The 26162-nt window shown below is 31.0% G+C and overlaps 6 protein-coding genes across 8 annotated transcripts in view; 3 read left to right on the top strand and 3 right to left on the bottom strand.

Moving 5' to 3' along the window:
- Nucleotides 1-26162, top strand: part of LOC126772258 (uncharacterized) — a 347965-nt gene that overhangs the window by 319416 nt on the left and 2387 nt on the right. The window lies entirely within an intron of this gene.
- The window catches only part of LOC126772183 (kelch-like protein 5), a 343872-nt gene that overhangs the window by 273675 nt on the left and 44035 nt on the right, over nucleotides 1-26162 (bottom strand). The gene's annotated exons all lie outside the window — the stretch shown is intronic.
- LOC126772184 (protein TAPT1 homolog) lies at nucleotides 1288-8879 on the bottom strand. Of its 3 annotated transcripts, none has more exons than XM_050492414.1 (10): nucleotides 8613-8879; nucleotides 8259-8523; nucleotides 7868-8175; nucleotides 7491-7588; nucleotides 6913-7151; nucleotides 6352-6540; nucleotides 5370-5519; nucleotides 4893-5001; nucleotides 3981-4124; nucleotides 1288-3839 (listed from the first exon to the last, which is right to left on the bottom strand). In XM_050492414.1, exons 1-10 carry the CDS (start codon nucleotides 8734-8736, stop codon nucleotides 3687-3689), a joined length of 1779 nt encoding a protein of 592 aa, XP_050348371.1. In that variant the 5' UTR covers nucleotides 8737-8879; the 3' UTR covers nucleotides 1288-3686. The 3 variants fall into 3 exon arrangements, with proteins under 3 accessions (XP_050348371.1, XP_050348369.1, XP_050348368.1); XM_050492412.1 differs by having other exon boundaries at nucleotides 4899-5001; nucleotides 7868-8193; XM_050492411.1 differs by having other exon boundaries at nucleotides 7868-8193.
- LOC126772226 (8-oxo-dGDP phosphatase NUDT18) lies at nucleotides 9263-11048 on the top strand. The gene has a single exon (XM_050492496.1). The coding sequence runs from the start codon at nucleotides 9528-9530 to the stop codon at nucleotides 10527-10529; it is 1002 nt and encodes a 333-aa protein (XP_050348453.1). The 5' UTR covers nucleotides 9263-9527; the 3' UTR covers nucleotides 10530-11048.
- LOC126772196 (peroxisomal N(1)-acetyl-spermine/spermidine oxidase) lies at nucleotides 11627-16889 on the bottom strand. Its single transcript, XM_050492450.1, has 3 exons — nucleotides 15482-16889; nucleotides 14945-15065; nucleotides 11627-12840 (listed from the first exon to the last, which is right to left on the bottom strand). Exons 1-3 carry the CDS (start codon nucleotides 16831-16833, stop codon nucleotides 12652-12654), a joined length of 1662 nt encoding a protein of 553 aa, XP_050348407.1. The 5' UTR covers nucleotides 16834-16889; the 3' UTR covers nucleotides 11627-12651.
- On the top strand, nucleotides 17742-26157 carry LOC126772201 (protein CREBRF homolog). Its single transcript, XM_050492453.1, has 6 exons — nucleotides 17742-18906; nucleotides 19135-19324; nucleotides 19482-19683; nucleotides 19905-20155; nucleotides 20302-20418; nucleotides 20879-26157. The coding sequence occupies exons 1-6, from the start codon at nucleotides 18175-18177 to the stop codon at nucleotides 20971-20973; spliced, it is 1587 nt and encodes a 528-aa protein (XP_050348410.1). The 5' UTR covers nucleotides 17742-18174; the 3' UTR covers nucleotides 20974-26157.

A 26162-nucleotide genomic window follows, 5' to 3' on the forward strand; every position in this document is an offset into this window, starting at 1 on the left:
GAAATCAGTTATTGAAATAGATAAGTACCTTGCAATGTTTGCAAAATCAATAACATCTGGTTCCGCAACGTATGATGTTGCTCCGTTTTGATCATGGATACCTAATTAATTAATATTGATAAGTTAAACTATAAACCACAACTGGAACATTTGTATGTTACCACTAAACTCCAATCTAATGAACCTATGTTGATGTATCTAATTTAATATAATTTCGTAATTTTTTTATAAGATTAAGGGACAACCAAATTTTACTCAAAAGAGACTCTTAGGCTACTCATTAAGCTGCCTAAGAATGTACATATTTTATGTTAAAAATATTTGTCTTTTTGCTTTATATAAATAATACACTAGTATAATTAATTTCATTACAAAATAATATCATTTGTAATTAATTTGTGTAAACAAAAATAGTAGTAATTTATCTATTAAATGTATAATTATTAAAAAAAATCTAATACAACAAATCCTTTATGAAAAATATAGCAACATTTTTAAATGAAACTTTGCTTATAGCGAACAGCACTTACAAAATGTCGTTCATTAGCGCTTTAGAACTGATTTATCAAACTTTTATCTAATGATGTTATATGTAGATTTTATTAACAATATCTGCATCTGAAAACATAACTTTAAATAATTTACCAAAGGCACATAATAGTTACAGGTACACATTACTTTAATAGGTCTGCATATATTGCATAATGTTGTATGTATAACGAATTTTCAATCTGTTTTTTTTTAAATAACATGTGTAGCGATTTTTATTGCACTGCTTGTAAGTTGTAACGACAAACACGAGGATTTACTGCAACGGTTTAAAGCGTCCCAGCGGCGGCATCATAGACTTACGGCGGCATTGTTTGTCAAATGTTTCTCAATCGTTTTATTATGTATAAAATCAAATGATATAGATTTCATTTTAAGCTAAACATAGCATTTAAGATTTTTTTTAATATGTCATTACCTAAATAAACACTTTATAATTTAAAATAACAAAAAACATATATTTAAAACTTAACTTTTAATAGAAATATCTAGGTCCACTTTAACCTTTACCTAAAATAACACACGTTTTTTTTTCTGAATTTCTTGCACTGGCAAAGATGTTTATATGAACGCCAATTTAATATTCAATTATAAAAACAAAAACATATTATAAAAAAAAAACTAATAAAAACTTATATTTACATGTACAAGACAAAATAGTTTATGTAACGTACATCTTAAATAAATCAGTTGATAATATTAACAAAATAATTATTTTAAAAGAGGACTCAAAAAATATAAAATTATTAATCTAAATATTTATTTCATATAGGAACACTTATTATAAACATTGTCAAATGTATTTTTTTTTACAAACCAATTTTGTGCTAATCATCTTCAATAAAGATCTGATAAGGCTAAATCCTCACGCCCTGTTCTCCGTTTTTTTTTTTAATTTAAATTTAATTGATGACTGTCCATCAAACACCAAAAATACTTCCTAATATTAGCACACCGTAAAATAAATCTAACAAAAATCACTATAACAACATAAAATACGAACATCACAACATATTTGTAATAAAAAAAAACTGTCCAATTAACAAAGTCTGTGCTAGTTTAATTTTGTTTGTCTTTTTTTATCTATGAACTGTATCGTATGCTTTTTTATTTTTAAAATTGTAAATAACATGGAATTGTTATTGTATTTATAAAATATCGACTTTTTATAGTCTGAAATATAGAAAATGCAAACTATGTAAACAAGTATTAATAGGATGAGGCCTAGAATAGTGAAATATTGGTTTTAGTAAATATATTTATTAGTCATCATTCTCATGTGCCGTTTTTTTTTTTAAGAAAGGGTTCTAGAAGACTTTTTGTGTATTAGTGATGCCGTATATATTTTTATTTTACTTGCAATCTTTTGATACGATCTGAACAGTGTCCATTTTTTCACAATTATCCGAGCTACGTTTGTATTGTAATAAAACTAGTACTTCTTTTATTTTGTATGTTTTATTATTAGGGTTCCCTACATCTCGTAATAAAAGAAAATTCTTATAAGATTGACTACCACAGCCTATTATTTTATTTACGCGTCCTTTTTTTTAATACGCGCTTATATTTATGTAGGTAGGCATAATACAATATTCCTTTAGCTTCTACTACATTTTGTAGTGTTGTTTTATATTTATTTACAAGGAACATCGATAAGCACTAAAAATTATAACTCTTAAATATCAAATATAATTTAAGCTTTATTATTAACTATTATCCATAAATTTTCTATTTTTGTCGTATATTTTAAGTAAAACATGGCAAGACAAGCCGATGGTGTTTAAGTTAATATAGTATTACAAAAATATATATTAATCATAAATGGTAAAAGAAAAAAACGCAGATTAGTTTGTTTAAATTGTTTGCATTTTCTATATGATTGGAATAAACGTATACACTTTTTATATTAAGCCTATAACGAATATTGTCTTCGGTACTTCTTAAATAACCTTAGCGAAACAAGATTTCTCAAATATATAATTTTTTTTCAAACAACTAAATTGACATTGAATAATGTTGTTATTATTAACTATATCGCTTTTATATACGCTATAATAGTCAAGTTCGACATGCGCGGGCGGTTACGTCGTTTCCATCATCACGGAGTGGACGAATTAATTAATTGACAATTATGAATATGTAGAAAATAAATTATCATAATTTTTACTAAAATAAAGTATGAATGGTATATAAGGATAAAAAGAAAATCGACAACTACATCACATACGACGCTAACCAAAATCTATGTAGCTGACGTGTAATGTACCTTTTTATTTTAACCTGTTTTGTAAACTGTACTTTGTTTAATTTTTAATAATTTGTAGTTGTCAACTGTCCGGATAGAACTGTACTAATTGATATTGTATTGTCTAGTAAATATAATATTATACGAAAGTTTCTATTGAACCAAAAAAATATTACAAGATACAAGGTTCAAAGTCACTTATATTGATCAGAAAGGTTTACCTAAACTAAATAAACATTATAAAACTTTCTATATAGAAAGTTTTATATACCTATATAGAAAGTCTAATAATATTTATTTCGCTTAGGTAAACCTTACTTCGTCAATATAACAATGACCTCGAACCTTGTATCTTGTAAATTTTTTTTGGTAATATTTTGTATATAGAGAGTTTTATAATATTTATTTAGTTAATTAATATTTTATTGTATCCGGATATTCGTTATAAGCCTAACATTTCTTTTATATCTTTCTCACTAGACTATTTTACGAGTGGAACGCGTCTATGGTACTAGAGCTACCGGTAAGATAAGCTGTTTGCACTCGGCAACAGAAGATACGACACCGCTGTTCTAACGGTCTTTGCATTTTTTACGCAACAAATCGTGAAACAACGGTAAGTAGTATATGAGTTTAATTTATTATTATATACGAGGAGAACGCTACCGAGATGTACCGCTTCTTATTCCGTGCCGTGTATCATTTTAGAATGTCCCTCTGTAAAGCTGTGGCAACACTTGTGCAAGCGCACACCCAAAGCGACTCGAGACAGTTAAATAACGAATATCCCACATGTTTGGTGTGGCTGCAGCTTTGCAAAGGATCCCGCGGCACCGATAGCTCACTTCTGACTCGACGTAGGTCCCTAAAATATGTTGTTGGTCAGATTGTGTTACGTAGCCTCTTGGTCGTCGTTTTTTGCGAGGTTCGGCTCGGACTCTGCGCGCCTCTTGAGCCCTTCTGCGTCCGGAGACTGCGGACGCTCGACTGAATCTTCATTGACTGCCGCCGCCGCTTTTATATCGGGTGCGCTGCGGCTGACATCCTGGTGGATATTTTCAATTATACTTTAGCCTCGTTTGGATCGGCGTGACATGGAAGCTATTGCCGATAAACCTTTATTTTACTGGCAATACATACATTTAACTGGCAACTATATTAAAAAAATGTTTATGGTCCATCTTACCAAATCCGGTTCGATATACTCCGCTGGTTCCTGTTTAACTTGGACATTCATTTTGTCATTGAGATAACAGACTCCGTTCAAGTCTATTGCACTGTTTGAGAAAATGGCAGCCGCCCCAGCCGACGCATCAACTAGCGGTTCTATCTGGAATACAAAACAAAAAACTATCACAGATAGGTGAACCTAATTCTGAATTATACTGTACTAGTGACTCATTGCATGCATAACTACTATTGTTCTTAATTTACGTGAAATAAAAATTCAAAATTAAATTTCGGGAAAATTCGTAATGTCGAACTTAAAAAACGAATTATCTTATATACATAAAACTTATACTATAGAATAGGTATAGAATAGGTAGGTGGACGAGCATATGGGCCACTTGATGGTAAGTGGTCACCAAACGCCCTTAGACATTGGCATTGTAAGAAATGTCAACCATCGCTTACATATCCAATGCGCCACCAACCTTGGGAACTAAGATTTTATGTCCATTGTGCCTGTAATTACACTGGCTCACTCACCCTTCAAACCGGAACACAACAATATCAAGTATTGCCGTTTTGCGGTAGAATATCTGATGAGTGGGTGGTACCTACCCAGACGAGCTTGCACAAAGCCCTACCACCAGTATACTAGAAAATGTAGCTCGTTTCGAAAAGGTATAGTATAGTATATCATTTGATATGATGAATTACTACTATAAAAATAATTACACCGCATGGAAGAAGTGTCGCAGTTAGTAGCTACTTACTATTATATACAGATATTAAAAGTGGTAGAGAGAACTTGAAAGTCTATTTTTATTGAAATTGCTTATTATGTTAGTAATATATTCGGGCGACGTTATAAGTATTATCAAATAACCTTGTATATAGCTAAGAGAACTTTGATGCCACTATAAGCACTCACCATGACATTCTCTGGTATAATAAACTTAAGCTGTACCGGCTTTTTTTCGGTCGATTCAGCTTCAGGAGACTTTTGAGTATATGGAAATTCTTTTGAATCTTTTTGTTCCCTGCAACATTATTAATTTTTATATAAAATAATAAACAAATATATTGGATATTAATACTTAATTTTTTTTTTTTATATATGCCCCGGGGTGGCAAATGACTCTACTCCACCTGATGGTAAGTGGTAGTAGAGTCCAAACGCGACGGCGGTCAGTACAGTCGGGAAGAATGTTCTGTACTAGCCGTCCCCGCCGTGCCGGCCCGCAAAATAATTATATGTCAATAATTGCTTAATAATTATATGTCAAGTCAATCTATTAATTTTTTTTTTTTGTTATTCAACAATACAGTCAAGATTAAAATATCTAAAATATAAAATAAAATAAAGACATTTGTTAGTAGTTTAACAATTAATCCTATTACTTATTACCGTTTAGGTGTAGTGTGGTGACTGTCGCATTTCTCATTCTGATGTTGTGTAATTAAATCACAAGCTTTTCCAAGTATAACTATAGACACGAGCACCCTTATTGATATTAAACACAAATATGCTATGAATATTAATAGCACCGCTGCTAATCTGTAAGCAATAACAGAAAAAAAAAAGTTATTAATTTTCTTTTTGAATGTCGGCGATGAATGAATGAAATTGTTACCGGCTCTTTGGAAGTTGAATTAAAATTGAATAACATTTAAATAATTAAGTACAAGTTAGTGTTGTATTTAAAAAAGCCGAGATGGCCCAGTGGTTAGAACGCGTGAATCTTATCCGATGATCGTGGGTTCAAACCCGGGCACAAAATAAGCACCACTGTATTTTCATGTGCTTAATTTGTGATTATAATTCATCTCGTGCTTAACGGTGAAGGAAAACATCGTGAGGAAACCTGCATGTGTCTAATTTCATTGAAATTCTGCCACATGTGTTTTCTACCAACCCGCATTGGAGCAGAGTGGTGGAATAAGCTCCGCAACCTTCTCCTCAAAAGGGAGAGGAGGCCTTAGCCCAGCAGTGGGACATTAACAGGCTGTTACTGTACTGTGGTGTTGTATTTAATTAAACATATATAAAACAAGAACTGTTGTTATGCATAATTTGTGCATGTAGTAGATCTATTAGTCGCATGAAATATGTAAAGCTAAGATTGGTTTATCTTTAACTTTCTTAGTTGGAATAGGATATGCTTAGTTTTTGTTATCTGATTAAAACGTAAAGTAAATTAGTGCAATTACAGGCACAAGGGACATATCACATGGCATCTTCATACATGAATCTCATTGTTAACGGTGTTGAGTTCTTACTTTACTTTATACTTTATGCTTTACTTTATACTTTCTTCTTAATGCTTCTACCATACGAAAATAATGAATTATAAGTTTTAAAACTACATTTAATAAACGAAATAACTCACCCGTCAACTTTGACCGCATGCACTAAAACCCTCGTAATGACAACTCCAAGAGGCAATGGAATGAAACCCATCCTCCGCGCAACTAGATCCGAGTGGTCACTGAATGCATACTTCTGCCGAGTCTGTGCAACATCATACGCCAAACTAACTGTGTATTCTCTATACACTCCATAAGGAACTTCATTAAACCTTTTAATAAATAAATAATAAATTTTATTAGAATTAAATTGTATAATGCTGTCTAAACTTGACAGAATTTGGCCACGGCAGACATACTGAAGAGAGTGAGAGCTGCGCAGGATATATTTTAGTGCACAAACACAAGTGCACACTCTATTCCTTCACTGATATGGCCGACCTGGGGTTTGAACCCAGGACCTCTATTATTGGATTAGCATATCTTTTTATTTCAGCATAATTTTACTTACACTATAACATATAAAAGTACACATTGTATATAATTTATTTTTTGTAATAGACCAATCCGCTAGAGAGAATACAATGTATCTAAAATAAAAATACTACATTACAATGTTATATTTAATATTAATGTTACCATACCTTGTGATGAATGCATGTTTCACCCAGTCAATGATGACTTCAAAAGTAAGAACAAGCACACAGTCGGGAGCTAATATCCAGAACCTTTCTTCTTTCCACATATATTCTTTCATAGTCTGAAGGACCACTATGAAAAGCAGCACCGATAAATGAAGTCGTTCTCTTACATCACTGCACGAAACTTGGAAGAGATTGTTCTTGTCAAATTTTTTAAAAACGCTTCCTTTTAATTCGACAAACTGAAACAAACATATGAAGCTAAATGTGCATACTGCATTTTTTTTAGAAGACTTATAAAGTCAGTAAAGTATCTGTAAATATTCTACTGCTTGGTTAAAGCCTATATTACTGTTCAGGAGTAGTTTTGGAGCTTATTCCACAAAACAACTACAACACAAGTTGGTAGATACAAATTTGATTAAATTATAAATAGATTAATTACAACCAAAACAGGCAGATTACCTCTCTGTTTTTCTTAACCGCTGATCATGAGATGAAAATAATAAACCTAAATTAAATGATAAAAATATTGGAATCTCTTATTCAAGTTGTTACCAGAAATATAATTAAATACTTACATTATTTGACATCATAATTATCAAAAGACTTTTATTATTAGAATTAAAAGCTACATTTAGTGTTGTGGCTTGGAACAACACTAGTAAGCTGTGAAGAACTGCAATAGTTATAAGGAAATTATCTTTTTTCAATCACAAATCATTATAAAAAAATTGTGATTATGTATGATGGTGGCTTTATTTCTTTCCTAAAAAATAATTAACTTTACTTTAATACACATTCTTGATTCTAAAGTTTAAGGTATAAATTAATTTTTTTATTGACATATTCAATCACTATGTTGGGATATTAAATTATAATTAGTTTATTAAACTACAACAAATCCTAACAAGAAAAGAAGTATTAGGGATAGCATACAATATATTTAAAAGGATACAGACATAAGTCATAGCAAAAAGTAAATGTGGAATAAGACCAAGATGTTCTCTCTTCCTATCTCTAGGCTCAGTGGCTGTCCAGAACAGAGCATCGATTGTGTCTTGTCCAAAGGCAGAGAACAATCTATCTCCTACCTCCAACATGTTATAGAATATATACAACTTCATCACACTTTGACTCTTCACTAAGTGATACATCATATTAGTGTCTATGTAGCACATTAATATACTACATATTAATAAAATGAATCCTTTTAGGACATCACAAGTCTCGGCTGGCTTAAGTATGGTTTTTCTAGTATAAAATCTGAAATAATTAAATAGACTATGAGATATTTATTATTGTCTTCAATATTATGTATAAAACATTTCTCAAAGTTTTGAACTAACCCAAAACATTGCCTAAAAAGCCTGTTAATAAATGACCAAAAGGCCATAACAAATCGTAAAGGCAAGAATGTGTAAACAAATAACAAAGAATCTGCACATTGGAAAAATCCATAAGCCATGAATTTTTCTAATTCTTGAGGAATTTTAATAAAAGAATAAACTTTTTCTCTCCGCGCAGAGAATCTCTCTTCATCATGTTCCAATAAATACCCTCTTGTGAGTTCGACGTGCAAAAAGGTAAAAAGAGAAGCACTTTTATCTCCATCTGTGTAAATGATAACAATCAATGTTATTATACTGTATTATGAAATTTGAATATACATACAACATATTGTACATTATATAATAGCAAACCTTTATTTTTTATTTCTTTTCCACTTTTGTCAATGATATCACCAGGGCATTGTTGAATATTTGCTATACTCTTGAAACGTAACCTTTTAGTATGCTCTTGATAATCTTCATTTTTTAACGTCATGTTATTAAGCCTTAGCTCTCTATAAGATACATAACATTACAATATTTCTATTTTGTTATTTATAACCCAAAACTAGTTCTTTACTTTACTTTTAAGACCGGATTGTTTTATTATTTTGGTTTAAGTTTGACTTTACTCCTATGATTTAAAAATTCAATTGACAATTATGTAAAATGTCAACAATGACATTTAACCGAAGAAACATTTTATCAAACTCGAAAAATAACAAAATCATTAAAAGAAATGTAATAAAACTGAAATAATCTAATCTTTACTTTGATTTAATTTCTTTACATATATAGTATGTTTATACTTATTATTTTTCCGCTATGATAGGGGTACCAAGTTGGTAAAATTAATAATATTAAAAAAATAATGACGTCTCTTCACATATGGGTCTGTATAAAACTGCCAATACTAGTACTACCTTTTACATATTGTAATAAATAAACTATGTAGATATGATATTGTATAATAAAAAGATAAAATTAAACGAAATTACTTAAGGCTGTTTTATAAAAACCTTAGCCGATCTAAATGAAGTACACATCTTCTCTAATCGAACATAAATTATTGACAAATTGACATAATCAACCCAAATATCAAAATACTAACAGGTAACAATGTGCGTGTAAATTGTAAATACACAAACAATTAAAGTGTTAATGTAGCGATGTTCTAAGGTAATTATTATTTACCAATTAAAACATTGTCTTAAAGGAAACATTCGGAACCACCTTGTAAATTGTAAATTATTTAAGACGCTTTTTCATTAGAAAAAGTAGGTAACTATGTCGCGCCAAGTCGACTCTTCTATTTCTAAGCTTTTGGATGGCCAAGGCCTTGAAGGCGATGAGAATGATTTTTGTGACTTTACCATAGCCGATCAAAATTCTGTTGCTGAATCCCAAGGTATAACACCAACAACACCTTCAAACTTTAAACCTGTGCTAGGTGGCAACGTAACATACGTTGTCGCTTGTGTGATAATCAATGATCGAGAGGAATTGCTTTTGATGCAAGAAGCGAAAGAAAGTTGTGCTGGAAAATGGTATCTCCCTGCAGGCAGAATGGAGAAAGGTGAGACGATTGTACAAGCTGCTGCTAGGGAAGTGCTGGAAGAAACTGGCTTGCACTTTAGGGCCGATACTTTATTAGTTGTTGAAACAGCTGGTGGCACATGGTTTAGATTTGTATTAACAGGCAAAATTATTGGAGGTGAGCTCAAAACTCCTGCAAAAGCAGACAAAGAATCTCTACAAGCAAAGTGGATTTTCAATTTGCAAGAAATATCCCTAAGAGCAAATGATATATTGCATCTCATTGACAAAGCAAAGTTGTACAAGCAAAGTCATCCTGGAGTGTCATGGCATAAAAATATTCTGCCAGCACCAGTTCCACATCTAAAAGATTTGATGAGATTGATAGTGTTAATAAAAAAGAGAAGTACAAATAGATTACATGTATTATTGAGTGAGAAAACAACTTTACATTTTCCCACATGTGAGATAAATCCAGCAAAAAGTATGCACTCAACTTTGAGAAGATTTATGGTAGAGATGTTTGGTGCTGATGTTGCTCAACACAGACCTTTAGGCCTCCTTAATGTTGAAGCTGACCCTTCAGCAGATGGTTGCTGCTTATCTTTGCTAGTTGTTTTCAGGCCTCCCTTAGAGGAAGTACCTTTGATTGGTAAATGTGCATGGCATGAATTATCTGAAGATGTCCATAAAGAGTTGTTACCTATTGTATTTTCAAAAAATTCAACAATTGAGTTGCATGTTGTGCGTTAAAGCTTTAACTATATTATTTAACATTGCCATTGAAGTGGAGACTCAAATATTAACTTAGACTTAACTCTCTTGTTAAATTTTAAAAATTATAACCACTTATACCTGAATTATGTAATCTCACTAATATTTTATTGTAGTGTGTAACACTATTTTTTTTTATTACTTATGTTATATATACTAACCTGAAAAATGACATTCCAATTTTATATACTCAAAAGGATTTTTGGTGAAGGTGTATTTATATTTTATTTTGTAACATAGAATTATTTTTGTTATTTTTCACTAATTTAAGATTATTGTGACATTTTACAATACTATGGCCTAATTATTATTACTTAATTGAATTGAATGTTTTAAAAGTATTATAATTTAATTAATAATAACATTATTAATGTAATTCAATAAAAATTACATTGTATAATAGCTATTTCTGTTCAAATTTGACAAATTTTGTTTTTTAAGTTTTAAATTAAGTTAAAACTTTTTATGATTAGTGATAACACTAAGTATTTTGCAGCTGACAATTGTACCTTCAGTAACTTATTATGTAAATAGATTTAATAATAAATATGTTCTTAAATGTACTGTCTGGTTTTAATAAAATATACAAATAACACTAACGATAAGTAAGGTCTAATATAAAAAAACTAATCTATCTTTCTGACCAATTTCGGCGACTGTATTGACATGCACAAGACCAGTGTACATTTGTGTTAGTAAGCACAAATACACTTCACTCTTATAAACCGATGGGATGCGAATCCAACACGATCGGAAAGAGGTGCCTTGCGAGGCAGGTTAGAAAAACTGCAACTTTCAATCTGGGCTGCTAGGTACTGAAAATATTTCAGTGTAAAAATCGAATAACTTTATTGACATTACCCGGTGTTTGTATCTTATAAAAGTACCGACTAGAACTAGATCAATGAGGCAGTAAAAAAAATCAGATATCAGAATATCCATCCATATTAGGCACATTTACCTACTAGTGTTCGTCTCCGTAAAGGAAATGAATGAAAAATCCTTAGCGAATTAAAAAAAGGAAACATTTTTTTTAATAAACTAAACCTATAGTAAAGAAAACAAACATTTTTTTATTGATTTATTTAAGCGATACAAAAACATGCAGTGACTAGAAAATCATAAATAGGAGCTACCTATCAATCAAAATATTTTATTGCATTTATGTCAAAATTCTTTTACATCGCTTTACTACGATAAAATTTGCCACATTATTTCAAATCAAAACCCATCAAATAATTGTTAAGGTAAAAATATATATAAATTAGATTACAACAATATTGATTTAGACTAAATAATAAATTTAGACACAATTTAAGTTTTAACACAGTAATTTTCTATTATAGCGCGAAGCTAATGCATTATGCACCACGTGTATAGCATAAAAGTTTGAAAAACAAAACCGATCTAACATTATATTTAGGCACTTATACCTTTCTACGTATTTAAATAGTGCTGTATGAAACAGTATGTATGAAAAATACATATACATAATTATATATATATATACATAGTAAAAGTAAAACGTGACAAAAATATAACATACGATCTTAACCTATTCCTAATACTGCTAATCTAAAAATGCATTTGTGTGAACGACATCTTTTGTGGTAACATAGATACTAAATAATTTAATATTAATATGTACAATTTGTACAAAATCAAAATTATTATTAGGTCATGTGATTGCATATAACTACGACGAATTCCATAAAAAAAAAAAAAAATAGTCTAATTTAGCAAGAGCAATAATTTTTTGACTGAACGGGGTTTATAAATACATTTCCGTTCGCCACATTAAAATCGGCGTAAAAAGTGAATCACTGACTTTCGATCTTACATTTTCAAAATTACATTTGAAAACAAATTGGAGATCAAAATGAAAATAAGTAGTTGTTATTTCTACTTAATATTATTGTATATTACTCTCTATATCATTTAAAAGCATAATCGGAATATAATAAGCCCCGAACAAAGTATTACATAAAATATAAATAAGGAACGGTTACTATACAAATTCATGTCTTTTTTAATAGGCGAAGTCCTGTGTCATGTTAAACAAGGATAAAAAGAAAGTGACGTCTCTTTTTACCGTTCTTTGTTAACCATCTAGCTGTATGCCTTGTATCCAAGTATTTAAGTCATTGGACACGGGGCAATCTAGAACGTTCTCTGCAGTCACATCCGGAACTAGTAGTCGCCTTGCAGCTGCTTGACCGGAGAGATAAGCGCCATGCACTGTTGAGTAAAAACTGCTATGTGTGTGCTCTCCAGCGAAGAGTAACACAGGCTGAAAACATGCAAGCCTCAAATATATTATACAATTTAAGTATAATAATATTATGTTTTTTACTTATTTTAAATTAAATTTTGAATAAAGTTTATATACTTAAACATATTATTCTGATTAGATCCATTTTATCCACTAGAAATTAAAAATTTGCAAAATTTTCGCTCTACTTGTTGGGTCCGAACCGGATTTACCAGCAGGCATAGACTTGCGCGGGAGATTTGATGGGCGGGGTAATTTAGGAAACAATATATTTTTTATTAGGTCTGTCGGAAGACTTTTTCCTCCTCCTTTTAATCGTACTTTTGAGGTATATGTTTAAAATAATTATTTATTTTCACAGTTTCAAATTCATTTCCGAATTACAAAAAATCATCACGGACTGATAATTGCAAAAATTATACAATATGACAGTGTTTTTGTCAAAAACACTGTTCGACCCGAAAGGGCATATAGATATGTTATATACATTACTAAAAAATATAAACTATCAAATATTCATTCATATAAAAATATTATTTTAATTTAAAATTCACATTTTAGTGCTCAAAACAATGAGCAAATTTTTTGAAATGTGACTTCACCAGAGTCGATAGGCGGCACCTTTGAGTGCCATTGAAATAGCGCGGGCACGTGTAACTTAAATTATATTTTTAATATAAAAAACTATTATTTGTGACTTAAATATAAAAGTTAAGACATATGACTTTTTGTAGGTATTATCAAGCTCTACAACTTTTCTCTAGAACTCACTCATATATCTCTCATCGTAAAGGCAGCGTTCGTAAGAAACGATCTCGTTTGACCGTTTTTTTTCGACTTTGCAAATCCGACTACCACAAGTCTTTTCAATTTATGGGTTAATATATAGCCTATGTCACTCACAAATAATATGGCTTTCTATTGGTAAAATAATTTTACAAAATCGGTTTGGTAGATCCAATATAATATTAGTAATATTAGTATAGACTAAGAAGAAAAAAATATAAAGTGGTCGTTTCGTAGCTGTGCTTGTGTTTCGCGATATGTCGTATTATAATCAAGAGTATTTCAATATGTTAATGTGTCTAGATAGGGGTGACTTTTGAACAAATTAAATCGGACACATTAAAAAACCTCTTTTCAGAGCTGCATATGATTCAGTTTCTTATTACTGTAACCAAACGATTAACAACAGCTGATCAACTTAGTTAAAGCTCATGCCCTCACTACCCGATACCTCCTACCATCGTTAGTACCTAGTGAGCGCTGTCGCCCGCGCCTGTGTTACTATGTGATTATCGTGATTTAATTAATTAAATTTTAACTTTATTCGGAGTAATTTTTTACTTAGTATTTTAAAAATGATACACAAATAGAATCGACTCACGATACCTAATAATCACTTCACGGGTCGGACAGGGTTTTTTTTACACACTGTATAGCCTATACTTGGAAAATGTGTAACTCCTCCACTGCGTTTAGAGGAGCTGGTTTTAAATTCAGTTACTGAATGTTTGACAAACATTCGAAATGAATTTTAGTTGGTAGCTAACTGACCCACGTGTTAACTTCGAATATATATGTATATATTTTTTAATATTATATTTTGTTTTATGTTTTATCGTCCTCGTGCGTAGCTCTTAGAATTTTATGGCGACTGTCCGACGATTTTTTATCTTAAGATAAAATATTATCATATCTTCGCGGTGCGTAACGCGCTTATACGTGTATGATGATTATATGATTGCGATTTTTTTTATTACAAAAAGTATAAAAAAAATCTATTTAACATTTCGAAAATTTACATCAAAATATATTATTAGCTAGAATAGATTTCTTCTCAATGATTGAAGCTTTAGAAAAATGTAGAATATTACACTTTCTGAAAAAGCATAGGGTTTCTGAATATATCCCACTGGCTATTAAACAGTCTATATTAAATTACTATTATTGTCAACAATTATTATGTAATACAATTTGAGTGTGTTATACCTTTAATATGCATACAAGTACAAGGTACAAGTGTACAAAGTTTCAACTTAATTGAATAAACAATATGTGGCACATGAAATATGATCAAAAATAATTCATTATTATATAAGATATATAAAAGATTTAATACCTTTTTGTCATGAACATTTCTGAACAGTGGTTGTGCTAAGCTTTCAATATCACTTTGACTAGCACCAACAGCAATGGCTGTATAAGATCCTCTTGTATAAGGCTGCTTTTTCCAACTTGTACTGTAAAGTGAAAATTTATCATAATTTAACTAAAGTATCACTTACAAATTGTATAGCCTAAAATGATTTATATATAAATAAATAACAAACAAATTCTTACACAGTTTATGCATTGAGTTACTTTTTGATTTATAGTTAATGATATTTGAATTTATATAAGGAAAAAAAAGTTGAATTATTACAGTTTCTGAAAATTAATAAACATGTTTAGTTTTGAACTTTGATGAATAAAATAGCAGGAGAACAAACAAAATTACTTGAAGTATTTGACTGTATTCCTAATAATGTTTTTAGGAATACAATCAAATACTTCAAGTAATTTTGTTTGTTCTCCTGCTATTTTATTCATCAAAGTTCAAAACTAAACATGTTTATTAATATTTTAATAATGTTTCATTTTGGTAATTTATACTAACCACACACAACATTGAGGTGCAGGAACAAATGGATCATTTAGAAATTGACGCAAGATTTTTGTACAAGTATTTGCCACTTCTTCGTTTGACAATGTTTCCATATATTCAGCTTCTTTTCCAGATAGCCACCCCAATAACAAAGTTTCTGACACTTTAACAAATGAATATATCTTTTTATACCATGATTGTGAGATATCTTCCGAAACTTGTGCGTTTTCCCAGAGTAACATAATTTCAGTTATGTCTGGATTTAAAAAAGGCCTTTCATATTCTAAGTAAATTTTATCAACAGCACTAAATAATAATCGTTCTATTGACTCTAACTTATACTGTGGCAGCGCAGGTTCAAATAATGACCCAGCTGTTTCTTTGAGTACACCCAATGGTACAGTACATATCACATGATTTGCATATAAACTTTGTCCATTTTCACAAACTACTTCGACACAATGAGATAACTTTTTGCTGAGTTTTTCAGAAGTATTAACATTACTTTCACTGGAATCACCTGCCCTTTCAGAGGTAGCTTTGGAGATGTCTTCTATCACAGTTTGATCTGAATCTTCTGATTCCTCGCCAACATCTTCAAAATTTCTTAAACTACTTTGTTGTTCTGAATCCCAAATAATTTTGGTCACTGGATGTTTAGACAACATTTTGTCAGGTGATATATTTTTAGTCATAGGTTCTAAAATGGAACTATAACCTGAGGGGATTACAATATTACCGCCCTGTAATTCAGTGTAACTGCCTAATTCTAGCAGATCAATATCATCCATTGAATTGCATCCTGATATACAAGTTTCACGTTTTAACAAGCAATCAAATATTAATCTCCTCAATTTCTTTTCTTCTGATGTCGGGAGGCGTTCTAAGTATATAGTGGCTTCAAGATTTATATGTTCACCCACACTATGTATGTCGGGAGGTGGAAGGTACTGACATAAAAAATACTCCTCACAACGCCTTAAGAAACAAACATAAGCCTCGTGGATTTCATGTAATACACCGAAGGGCACTTGCTTACCGTTTTCAGTAGCCGCAATAACCTTATGCGGTTTGGGTATATTTATTATGTTAACAAGACCATTTTTCGACGCTAATTCGTATATCGGATTACCCAGAACTCCATGAATATAGTTAGCTCCTAATTCAACATTATGATTTTTCATTGGTATAGAAATTATTCTTCCACCGATACGTTTTCTAGCTTCTAATATTACGAAGTCGTCCATACCATTTCTGATAAAATGATTGGCTGAGGCTAGCCCAGCCATGCCACCTCCTATAATTATTACATTGTATTTCTTTAATTCACATTTTTTACGAGAATTTGAATTTTCGTCACCCATAATATTAAAAGAAGATTTTGCTATATTTTTTTGTTGCTGAGCTTTTGACGCTCAGTCAGCTGTTACTTTGGCATAATAATGCATTGGCAAATTGACATTAATTTTGGCTAACAGAATAATAATAATAATAACCTTAAATTACCACTTTATTGACAAAATAATGCTAAATTAATTTTTAATACACCCAAATTAAATAATAAATCAAAACAAAATATTCTCCCAGCTTGTTAGGATATTTTTACACTATCGACTTTAAGTGAGGATTTAGAATAATAATTTATTATTATTAGTAAATATTTTGAGGAAAGTTATAATTTTTATATATATTATTATAAAATAAACAATAGCACGTATTTTTTCATCACTAAAAATTATTTATTATTTGTATTCAAATATTTCCTAATTATATATAAAAATGTGAACCGCGTCATTCTCACATGAATAGAAATATGAAAGGCATTTTTTTATTTTTAAAAATAATAAATAATAATTGCTGTCTTGAAATTATAAAAAAAAAATCATAAAAAGTTCTATGGGTATTATCTTTCTCCTTTTTAGAACTGGTACTATTATATTAATACCCGCTCGACTTGTCACACCTGTTACTATTAGCGTGTTATTATTTTCTTTATTTACTATAGTTAGTGTATTGCAATAAAAATATATATATTTCTTTTTTGATAAAAGCACAAGTCAAGTAATATATATATATATATATTTTTTAATATATCACATCACATCCCTGAATTACAAACCATAACACCCCGTCTCCCCCACTTCATCTTCCTGTTTTTAGCAAGTTGTCGCTATCCCGTTCTATTATTCATGTTTTCCTATTGCTGTTTCTGTTTAATGACCTTTGAATATGCTGAATAATAATATCATAAAATCTTTGTTTACTTCTTCACTTGTATCTTGCGTGTTTTTGTTATTGTGTGTAAAAATATTATCAGTCTAAGTTTCCTGTATTATCGATTTATCGTTTATTAATTTTTGGAAAAACAATAAAGAATAGGTTTACGAAATACGAATTGCAAATGTGAGTGAAATAAGTGGATTGCTAAATTTACTATCGAAAGTCATTGTGAATAATCAATTGCTTACACATTTTATTTGCTATTGTGCTTGTATTATGTAATGTAAGGATGTGATCTATTCGTTTTAATAATACAACAACATTCATATACATTTAATATTGTGTTGTGTAAATCAGTGAAATAAATAAACATTGTAAGTAACGACACGTGGGTCTCAGTGAATTAAAATCGATAAAGACGTAAGCGTGCGCTAGTCTATCAACGAGACGATTCTACGTCAAGGTCACTTCGCACAACACGTGCAATGTCGGATTCTATTTACACTCATGACTTTCTTTTAGAACCGAGTTTAGAGATAAAACAGGAGTCACCCTTCGAATTGGGCGCAATGTCAGCATCAGTACCAATTCCAAATAGGCGATCAGAACTCGGTGACTTCAATGGAGACATAGACTTGTGCTTACAAGACAATCAAGTTGGGTCCTTTCACAGTGTTCCTACACTGTCATATAATAAACTATCATTTGAAGCGGACTCCTCAAAAATGGAACCGTTCAAAATGGAAGACGACGATATATTTCAAGTAGACAAAGCTGATTTAATTTTAGGACCTACTCTGGCAGAGTTAAATGCAAATCCAGATACTTCTTTGGATGATCTGAACTTCGATGACTTACTGTTACCAGAGGAAAGTGGATACTGTATACAAATTGGTGGGGCCATGAGCGGTTCAAAACGTATTGCAAATACACAACAAAGTACCAGCATAATGGCCACAGACAGCCCATGTAGTCCATATAACCGTGCCCAACTTGCCTTTTCTCCTTCAAGTCAGCATAGCTCAGCTTCATCAAGTTTTGTTCCACCAATTAATCAGTTACCAGAATTGCTGCTTCGTATGGATGGTTACAGTGGTGAAATTGCTTTGGGCCAATCAGTACCTGCGTCTTCGGTTTTGCCACCTTTTCCCCCAAGTGTGAAAGCACAACAGACACAACTATCATCTTCTGCTCCTACACATTTGACTATGGAACAGGTAAATTAAGTAATTTTTTTAAAGTAGACTAAAATTACCATTAGGCAAAGTTAAGGTATAAACAGGAAGATAAAGATGATTTCTTACAGATAACACATACCAATCAAAACTGATAGATATGTATCAAAAAAAAATTATTTAAATAAAGTACTTTGAGGCATTTTTTTTAGTAAAATTCAGTTGATCAAATGGAGCCATTAGTAATATTATATTATGCTTAATTACTAGATATGGCAGCGACGAGAACCTCGAAAGCATTTACTCTCTACAAGTTCCCTAGCAGAAGCTGGTTCTGTTTCATCACTTTCTGGTGGTTTACTCAGTCCAGGAACTGGTGACTTCTCACAAGATGATGAAGATGATAGAGACATTGAATCAGATGAAGACAGTGACAGATATGAGGATCTCTCTTCTGATGGTAAAATAACTAGTGTAATAAAAAAAAATCTATCTATTAAGATAAATAATACTTTGCTTTAAAAATACTTAATAATTCATTTATAGTCATATTAATGTTGTATTGAATATTTCATTATTAATTTTCTATAACTAAATATAAGTTTTCTAAATTACAGATTCAAATGACGACTGTCCAGAGAGGAAGGAAGCTAGGCTCGCAAAAAAGGAAAAGTACTTTTGGCAGTACAATGTACAAGCTAAAGGACCTAAAGGACAGCGATTGATATTGAAGAAAAAGTTGGAGGACCCACATGTATTAAATTCCGTTACAGATCCAGTATTCAGCCCAAATTGCAATGTGAAAGGCATTAAACATAGGTACATTACTTCTCCATATTTATTCATAATAATAATAATTATTATTTATTCAACTAACAAGACTCATATACAAAATTCCAAAAAAAAGAAATAAAATAAACACTACTATCTACTAATTTATTATATAATATAAATTTTATTTTTATTTTATTATTGTATCATAAAAAAAAATCGTTAGGAACCATTCTATACTCATTAATTGACTTTCATAAATCTTTCAGTGGAAAAGCAAGAAAAGGTGATGGCAACGACCTAACACCAAATCCAAGAAAACTGTATCTGATTGGGTTAGAGTTGGATAAATTGGGTAAAATAATCAATGATATGATCCCAGTTAGTGAGTTGCCATTCAATGTTAGACCAAAAACAAGGAAGGAAAAGAACAAACTAGCATCAAGAGCATGCAGATTAAAGAAAAAAGCACAACATGAAGCAAATAAATTAAAATTGTATGGATTACAGCAAGAACACCGTAAGCACATATTTGCATTAACTCATTACTGACTTTCTTTTGGACCTTCATTTACTTCACCTTAGTAGTTTTCTAGAATTGTGTCATTTGTAATAATTTCTTCATTAAAGTATTTGGATACACCTACAATTAATAATTTATTTCAGGACGGCTACTGAGTGGAATCAATCAAATGAAACAAATTGTTTGTAATAGGGTAACCAATCCAGAAAATAATGTAGATTGGTCCTCACACATCAATGGCTTAGTTGCTACAGCAACAGGTATACATTATTTTTGTATTATTTAGTACTAGTATATGTTGTTTAGTACATTGTATAGCCTATTGTAATCGCAGGAGTATTGATAAATAAAAAAGTATGATCTTGAATTGAAATGACATCATTTGTCGAAATTGAAATAATTTGATATTAATAAAAATAAATTGTTATCGGAAGTAAGAATATAGGGGTTGCATAATTTCACAATCCTTCATTTTTGGAATGCCAAAATCCTGATAACAGAAATGTGTATAATATAGATAAGTTGACGAGTGATCAGTAAAGCTGTAGCAATTTTATTCATGTTACAAGCGTCAAGATTATTTATTAATTTAACTCAAAATTTTGAACAATGATAAAATATTATTATTTATATATACTAATAATGTATGTTATAAATTAATTTAGTTTTACATACTTGTTAGTAATATTAATGTTATATAAATTGTTATTCTTATTACAGAGGTGAAAATAGCTGGGAAAACTTCTGAGTTTGTAAATATGATATTGGACAATGTTAAATCAGGACAAAATAATGGTGGTTTAAACGACATATGAAGGTATTGTACAGATTTACGAATATTAAAACGAAAGGCTGTTTTATGTACCTCCAAAGTTATTTAGATAAATGTCTGTCGTATAAAAGCTTAATTGTCAAAGACAATTTAATTTTTGTATAAATTGAATATAGCTATAGAAATTACATACCACAAGGCAACTTACATGAATATTGAAATAATTCTCATAATATGTTTAATTTTAAGAACATATTTTAAGTGTTGTCAAAATTATGAAAGTTCTATGTTTATCATTATAAAAAAGGGTTTATTAAATGATTAAAATATTATCCAAACATTACGAAAGTCATTATAATTAAAATTTTATGTAACTATATCATAAAAGTTTATTGTATTCTTAGCAATGATTTAGCCATACAATTACAAATATCAAGTAATATTTAGTAGATTTGAAGCCATATGTACAGTTTAATGAAATAATCTTTTCTACATATCTCTTCAACATCTAGGCTTAGATTTGCCATTGTATTATTTTTATGATTGGCACACGATGTTATATGTATGTATATGTGTTGAAATTAAATAATCAATCAATTTTTAGTTTTGGCATGTAGTCTCAGTTTAAAGAAATTATTGTCTAATATATCTAAAAACACAGATAAAAGACCATCAAAAATCAAAGCTCCACTCATTAACTTAAATACAAAGCGCCATGTTAGTGCTTTATTATCCATATAAAAAATCGCTATAAACTTAGCTTTAATTTCAAATTTGAATCAGTTTGGTTTCGAATCAATTTTTTTTCATATGCCCACGCAACTTTCACAATGGCTCAGCCCATACAATAGTGGTATAGGTTTTACAGTTATGGGAACATAATATCAAAACATACCTAAACATATGCAAGTGCAAAACAAATGGCCTTATGACTGCCTCATTTCAGGCAGTTCTTGAATAGACCAAATAATTATTATCACATGATATTTTACGACCAAGATAAGGGAAGGTGTAGAAATTGACTTAAATATGTAATTCGAAAGTAAAAACATATTTATCAATTTATAGAAATTTACCCTTATACCCTGGAAAACAGCTTATAGACATGGCTCAAGAGGGAAACAGGTCTGTAGTTTTTCAAAAAGGTTTTGTCTCCTTTTTTGAAGAACATTACGACAACAAGAGTGTTGTCTCCACGCCTTTGGAGTTCTATCCGAAAATATGACAGCATTAAATATTCGTTAGAGCTGCGCTAGTAAAGGTTTTCCAGCTGCTTTTAGTAGCTCCGTCGTAATTCCATTTTTTCCGGGGGCTTTTCCATTTTTAGCCATCACGATTTCGTCTTGGCTTACTTCTGGCAGCTCTTCTGTGAAAGGTGCTAAAGTGGCTCTAGGATCTCCCGGGTCGGGTTGAGAACGAGGCGCTACCTATATATATAATTTACCGAAGAAGTCCTGAACTTCCGTAAGAATCTTGAGCTTAGAAGCGACGACTTTTCCCTTTGAAGTGGTCAACTTCGTCAGATGGCTTCGACCTAGTTGTCGAATGAAGACTTGCGACCTTCGATTTCGCTCGATCGCTTCTTTTATAGAGCATGTATTAGAGTTTCGGAGGTCACGTCACGGAGCTTTGATATTTTTATATTAAGATCTGACGAAGTGGCTAAGGTTTTAACGTCGTTTTCGCATTAGCTCTACAGACTCTCCCAAAAGTTTGGACCTCTTGCCGGTGTTTTGGACTTAATAGAATTTCCTTTCCTCATTCATAGGGATACCCACCACTTAGTCGGGTTCTTGGTTGATGTCAACGTCAATGTTGGTTTCCAAGGAAGCGAATCGATTTTCCAGGTTTCACTGAAACGGAATAGACTCCACTGCTAGGAGCAGTTTTGGTTGAAGTGTAGACCTCATTAGACGAGCACTCGAGCTTGTAGTCAATATTTAGAGTACTTCGTACAAGTCGGTGATCACTTCCGATATTAAACCTTGTGATCACAGAGACATCTCTAAATATTCGCCTCTTGTCCGTCATAATAAAGTCAATCTCGTTTTTAATCATAGCGTCTGGCCTTCGCCACGTCCACTTCTGTTGAGGCTGTTACTTAAAGAAAGAGTTCATCAAGAACAGACCCTTTTTCTTCAGAATGTTGACGAGCATTTGCCCCCTATGATTCCTGCTTCCATATCCGTGTTATCCTACTACCGATTCGTTGCTAGAATGTACTCCCACTTGAGCGTTAAAGTCCCCCATGACATCATTGAAGTGGGCCTTTTGGGTGGTGTGCAATGCCTTAGAAATGTCTTCGTACATTTCTTCCACTTCATTATCCGAGAGTGTCGAAGTCGGTGCGTAAAGTATACACATAACCTTGAAGCTATACCTCTTGGCGAGTCTGATCACAAGATACGCTACCCTTCGGGACATACTGGAGATTTCTAAGATGTTGTCAAAGAGAGCCTTGTGGATCAAGAACCCACCTTGGGATGGTTGGTCTCCCACTCTGAAGTACATAAGATGGCCTGATTTAAAGGTTACGGTATCCTCTCCCTTTCTTCGGATTTCACATAGCCCCAATATATGCCACCTTAGTTTCCTCAGCACTTCTTCGAGCTGTGCCAGGTGATCGTAGAGCCGTAGCGTGCGTCCGTTATACGTAGCCAGGGTCAGTCGATGTCGGCGGCCTACCGTAACCCGGGGATTTAGGTATCCCCCCTGCCCCGCCCTTACTATGAGCGCCGCCTTGGCCAGGAACAGCGGGGCGACCGGGAACGAGGGGCCGTTGCGTATAGGTATGTGCCATAGAAGGTTTTGCCCATAATCACCACGCTGGACAGGCGGGTTGGGGGTTTCTTACATAATTGAAATGAATAACTTCCAAAGTTTTTGGCAACCAAAGTTATATTTTGTTTTAACTTGTCACTAGACTTATTGTTTACAGAAAACAATTAAGTAAAATAATTATTCAGTTTTTTTCTATTAGGGGAAAATAAAAGTGTTTTTTTTTAATTATTTGTTATACTATTTCTTTCGTCATTCACTTTGTTGATTTATATAACATGGAATTTAAATCTAGTTGTATAAAATACGTTTACGCTATTAGCCCTGACTAGGAACTGAAATGAAAAACATTATTTAAGTTATGAACTTAAAAATAAATTTTCTCATTCAATAGTGATCAAACTGGCAGACTACAGAGCTCTGCGTTTTACTAATAATATTTTTTTATGCATATACATATTAATTACTTAAGGTAGTTGTATAAATTGATATAATATTATTATTTTTTATCTGTGCTGGCAAAACAGCATATTCTTTTGTGATATTATAATGTCACATAAGATTTATAAATGCCAATATAGACATAGAAACTTTAAGAACATATTTAAATATTCTATATTCAAAACGAATCTCCAATAGCTCCATCCATGTTTCATTTATTAATGAAACAATAAACATATTTTATAAAGCTAATAAGATAATGGAATTATATAATTCGATCGACTTCCACAAAATAGTTTCAAATTCTGTTTTTTTTTTCTTATTAAAATTATAAAAATAATAATTAACTGTTAAATGATAGAATTCTATTACAAGCCATTTCTATTTACTGTCCTCTACCAATGTTTTTATCTTCGGTTTTTCCAATTTTAAAACAATACAAATTGAATTTTTTTGTGGAATGAATAAAACTGCTATAATAATTATTACAAATGCAGATACATGTTAGTATATCATAGGCATAATTATAAGTGAAATTACCATAGTTTTTGAGGTTTTTAAGAAAAGAGAAGCATTGTAAAACAACATTGAAAACTTAATGTTGTTTTGACATAGACATATTTAGTTATTAATATTCACGTCTTTGAATTAACTTGCTTGAATAAATTAAAAATCAAGTATAAAACAAAATGTCTCCATATGTATATAAGTTACGAACATAAATATTAATAAACAAACAAAAGTGCTCGTAGAGATATTTTTGTTATAAATATTTTTATATTTAAATCACAGAATAATATTTACGTGTGTCGAAAAGTGACACATCCTTAATTCGGGATAAACCCCCTATAAACATAAACTTACAAGCTTAAACGAACCGTTACACCACGCATTAGAATATCTTTAACACATGTGGATGAAGAATCCAAATGAGTACCTATGCTAAATGGGTGAGAGAATCGCAATGCCGCAAAAAATAGCAAAAAAATGGCAACAGTTTCACTGATATAATTTTATTGATACCTTTAATATCAAGTAAATTAATACGAATATCATCTATATCCATTTCACTTCATTGTAATGCCTGGTATTGCTTAAATTGTGCAGTTAACAATGAGCTGTAGGTATCTTAACAATTAATAAAGTGACCTAAACATGGCTTGATCGTACAAAACATTTATGAATAGTTGGAAATAATATAAAAATATCGTGATAAATATTATTGAAAAAAAAAAAACTATGTATTTAGCAATTTTGTTTTACTTTACTAAATTAATATCTTTTGTTCTGTGTTATAGTTTTTCAATTACTTAAGTATTACTGTAGTGGATTTTGAATTTTTATTTGTTTGTTATATGTATATATATATATATATATATTATTGTGGAAGGCCCTGCTCATTTTTCTCCAATTTACATTGCATACACTAAACAAATTAAGAAACCTGATTTTTACCATCTTTTAAATCATTGATTTCAATATGTACAAATTAATGGACCAGAGATATTTAAAATGTGATAATTCATCTTGTTCCATTATTAAAGCGTTTTAATTATTTAGCACACATATCATCCGAAAAAAATATAGGCTTACGCAATAAGACATGGTAAATGTATTTAACGCATGTGTAAAATAGATATACATATTTACAAAATCTATATTTACTATTATCATTGCATATGAATCCATAATAAATATTAGTTTTAGAAGTCTAAAGTCTTTATATGAAATATTGTTAATTAAGTACTGTCATTACTGTTTTATTAATATTCACAATATATAAAGTTTTCTGATATTTGCAAATTTATATGTATGTATTTATTAGTTGTATGGTAATAAATATTTTGATCACACAATTGGGCTAGTTCCTGCTGTGATAGAAATATTCGGACTCAATAACTGTATTAAGCCACATTAATATTTTATACATGAGGATAATTAATAAATAAATTGAGCCATTGAGGAAAGAGAAATTGAGGTTGGCGTGGTTGGTGGATGCTTGCCTTTCACGTC

This window comes from Nymphalis io, chromosome 12 (assembly GCF_905147045.1).
Source record: "Nymphalis io chromosome 12, ilAglIoxx1.1, whole genome shotgun sequence".
In the NCBI taxonomy this organism is placed as follows: domain Eukaryota; kingdom Metazoa; phylum Arthropoda; class Insecta; order Lepidoptera; family Nymphalidae; genus Nymphalis; species Nymphalis io.

What these genes read in the sequence shown, in the direction of transcription:
- LOC126772226 (XM_050492496.1), top strand. Translation starts at nt 9,528, where the DNA reads ATGTCGCGCCAAGTCGACTCTTCTATTTCTAAGCTTTTGGATGGCCAA.
- LOC126772184 (XM_050492411.1), bottom strand. Translation starts at nt 8,736, where the DNA reads ATGACGTTAAAAAATGAAGATTATCAAGAGCATACTAAAAGGTTACGT. An exon ending in AAAAGAAATAAAAAATAAAG is followed by an intron (nt 8,524 to 8,612) that starts GTTTGCTATTAT and finishes TCATTTACACAG; the next exon opens with ATGGAGATAAAAGTGCTTCT. An exon ending in AGTATATCGAACCGGATTTG is followed by an intron (nt 3,840 to 3,980) that starts GTAAGATGGACC and finishes AATATCCACCAG; the next exon opens with GATGTCAGCCGCAGCGCACC.
- LOC126772196 (XM_050492450.1), bottom strand. Translation starts at nt 16,833, where the DNA reads ATGGGTGACGAAAATTCAAATTCTCGTAAAAAATGTGAATTAAAGAAA. An exon ending in GCACCTCAATGTTGTGTGTG is followed by an intron (nt 15,066 to 15,481) that starts GTTAGTATAAAT and finishes TTCACTTTACAG; the next exon opens with TACAAGTTGGAAAAAGCAGC. An exon ending in GAAATGTTCATGACAAAAAG is followed by an intron (nt 12,841 to 14,944) that starts GTATTAAATCTT and finishes GCATGTTTTCAG; the next exon opens with CCTGTGTTACTCTTCGCTGG.
- LOC126772201 (XM_050492453.1), top strand. Translation starts at nt 18,175, where the DNA reads ATGTCGGATTCTATTTACACTCATGACTTTCTTTTAGAACCGAGTTTA. An exon ending in CACATTTGACTATGGAACAG is followed by an intron (nt 18,907 to 19,134) that starts GTAAATTAAGTA and finishes CTTAATTACTAG; the next exon opens with ATATGGCAGCGACGAGAACC. An exon ending in TGGATTACAGCAAGAACACC is followed by an intron (nt 20,156 to 20,301) that starts GTAAGCACATAT and finishes AATTTATTTCAG; the next exon opens with GACGGCTACTGAGTGGAATC.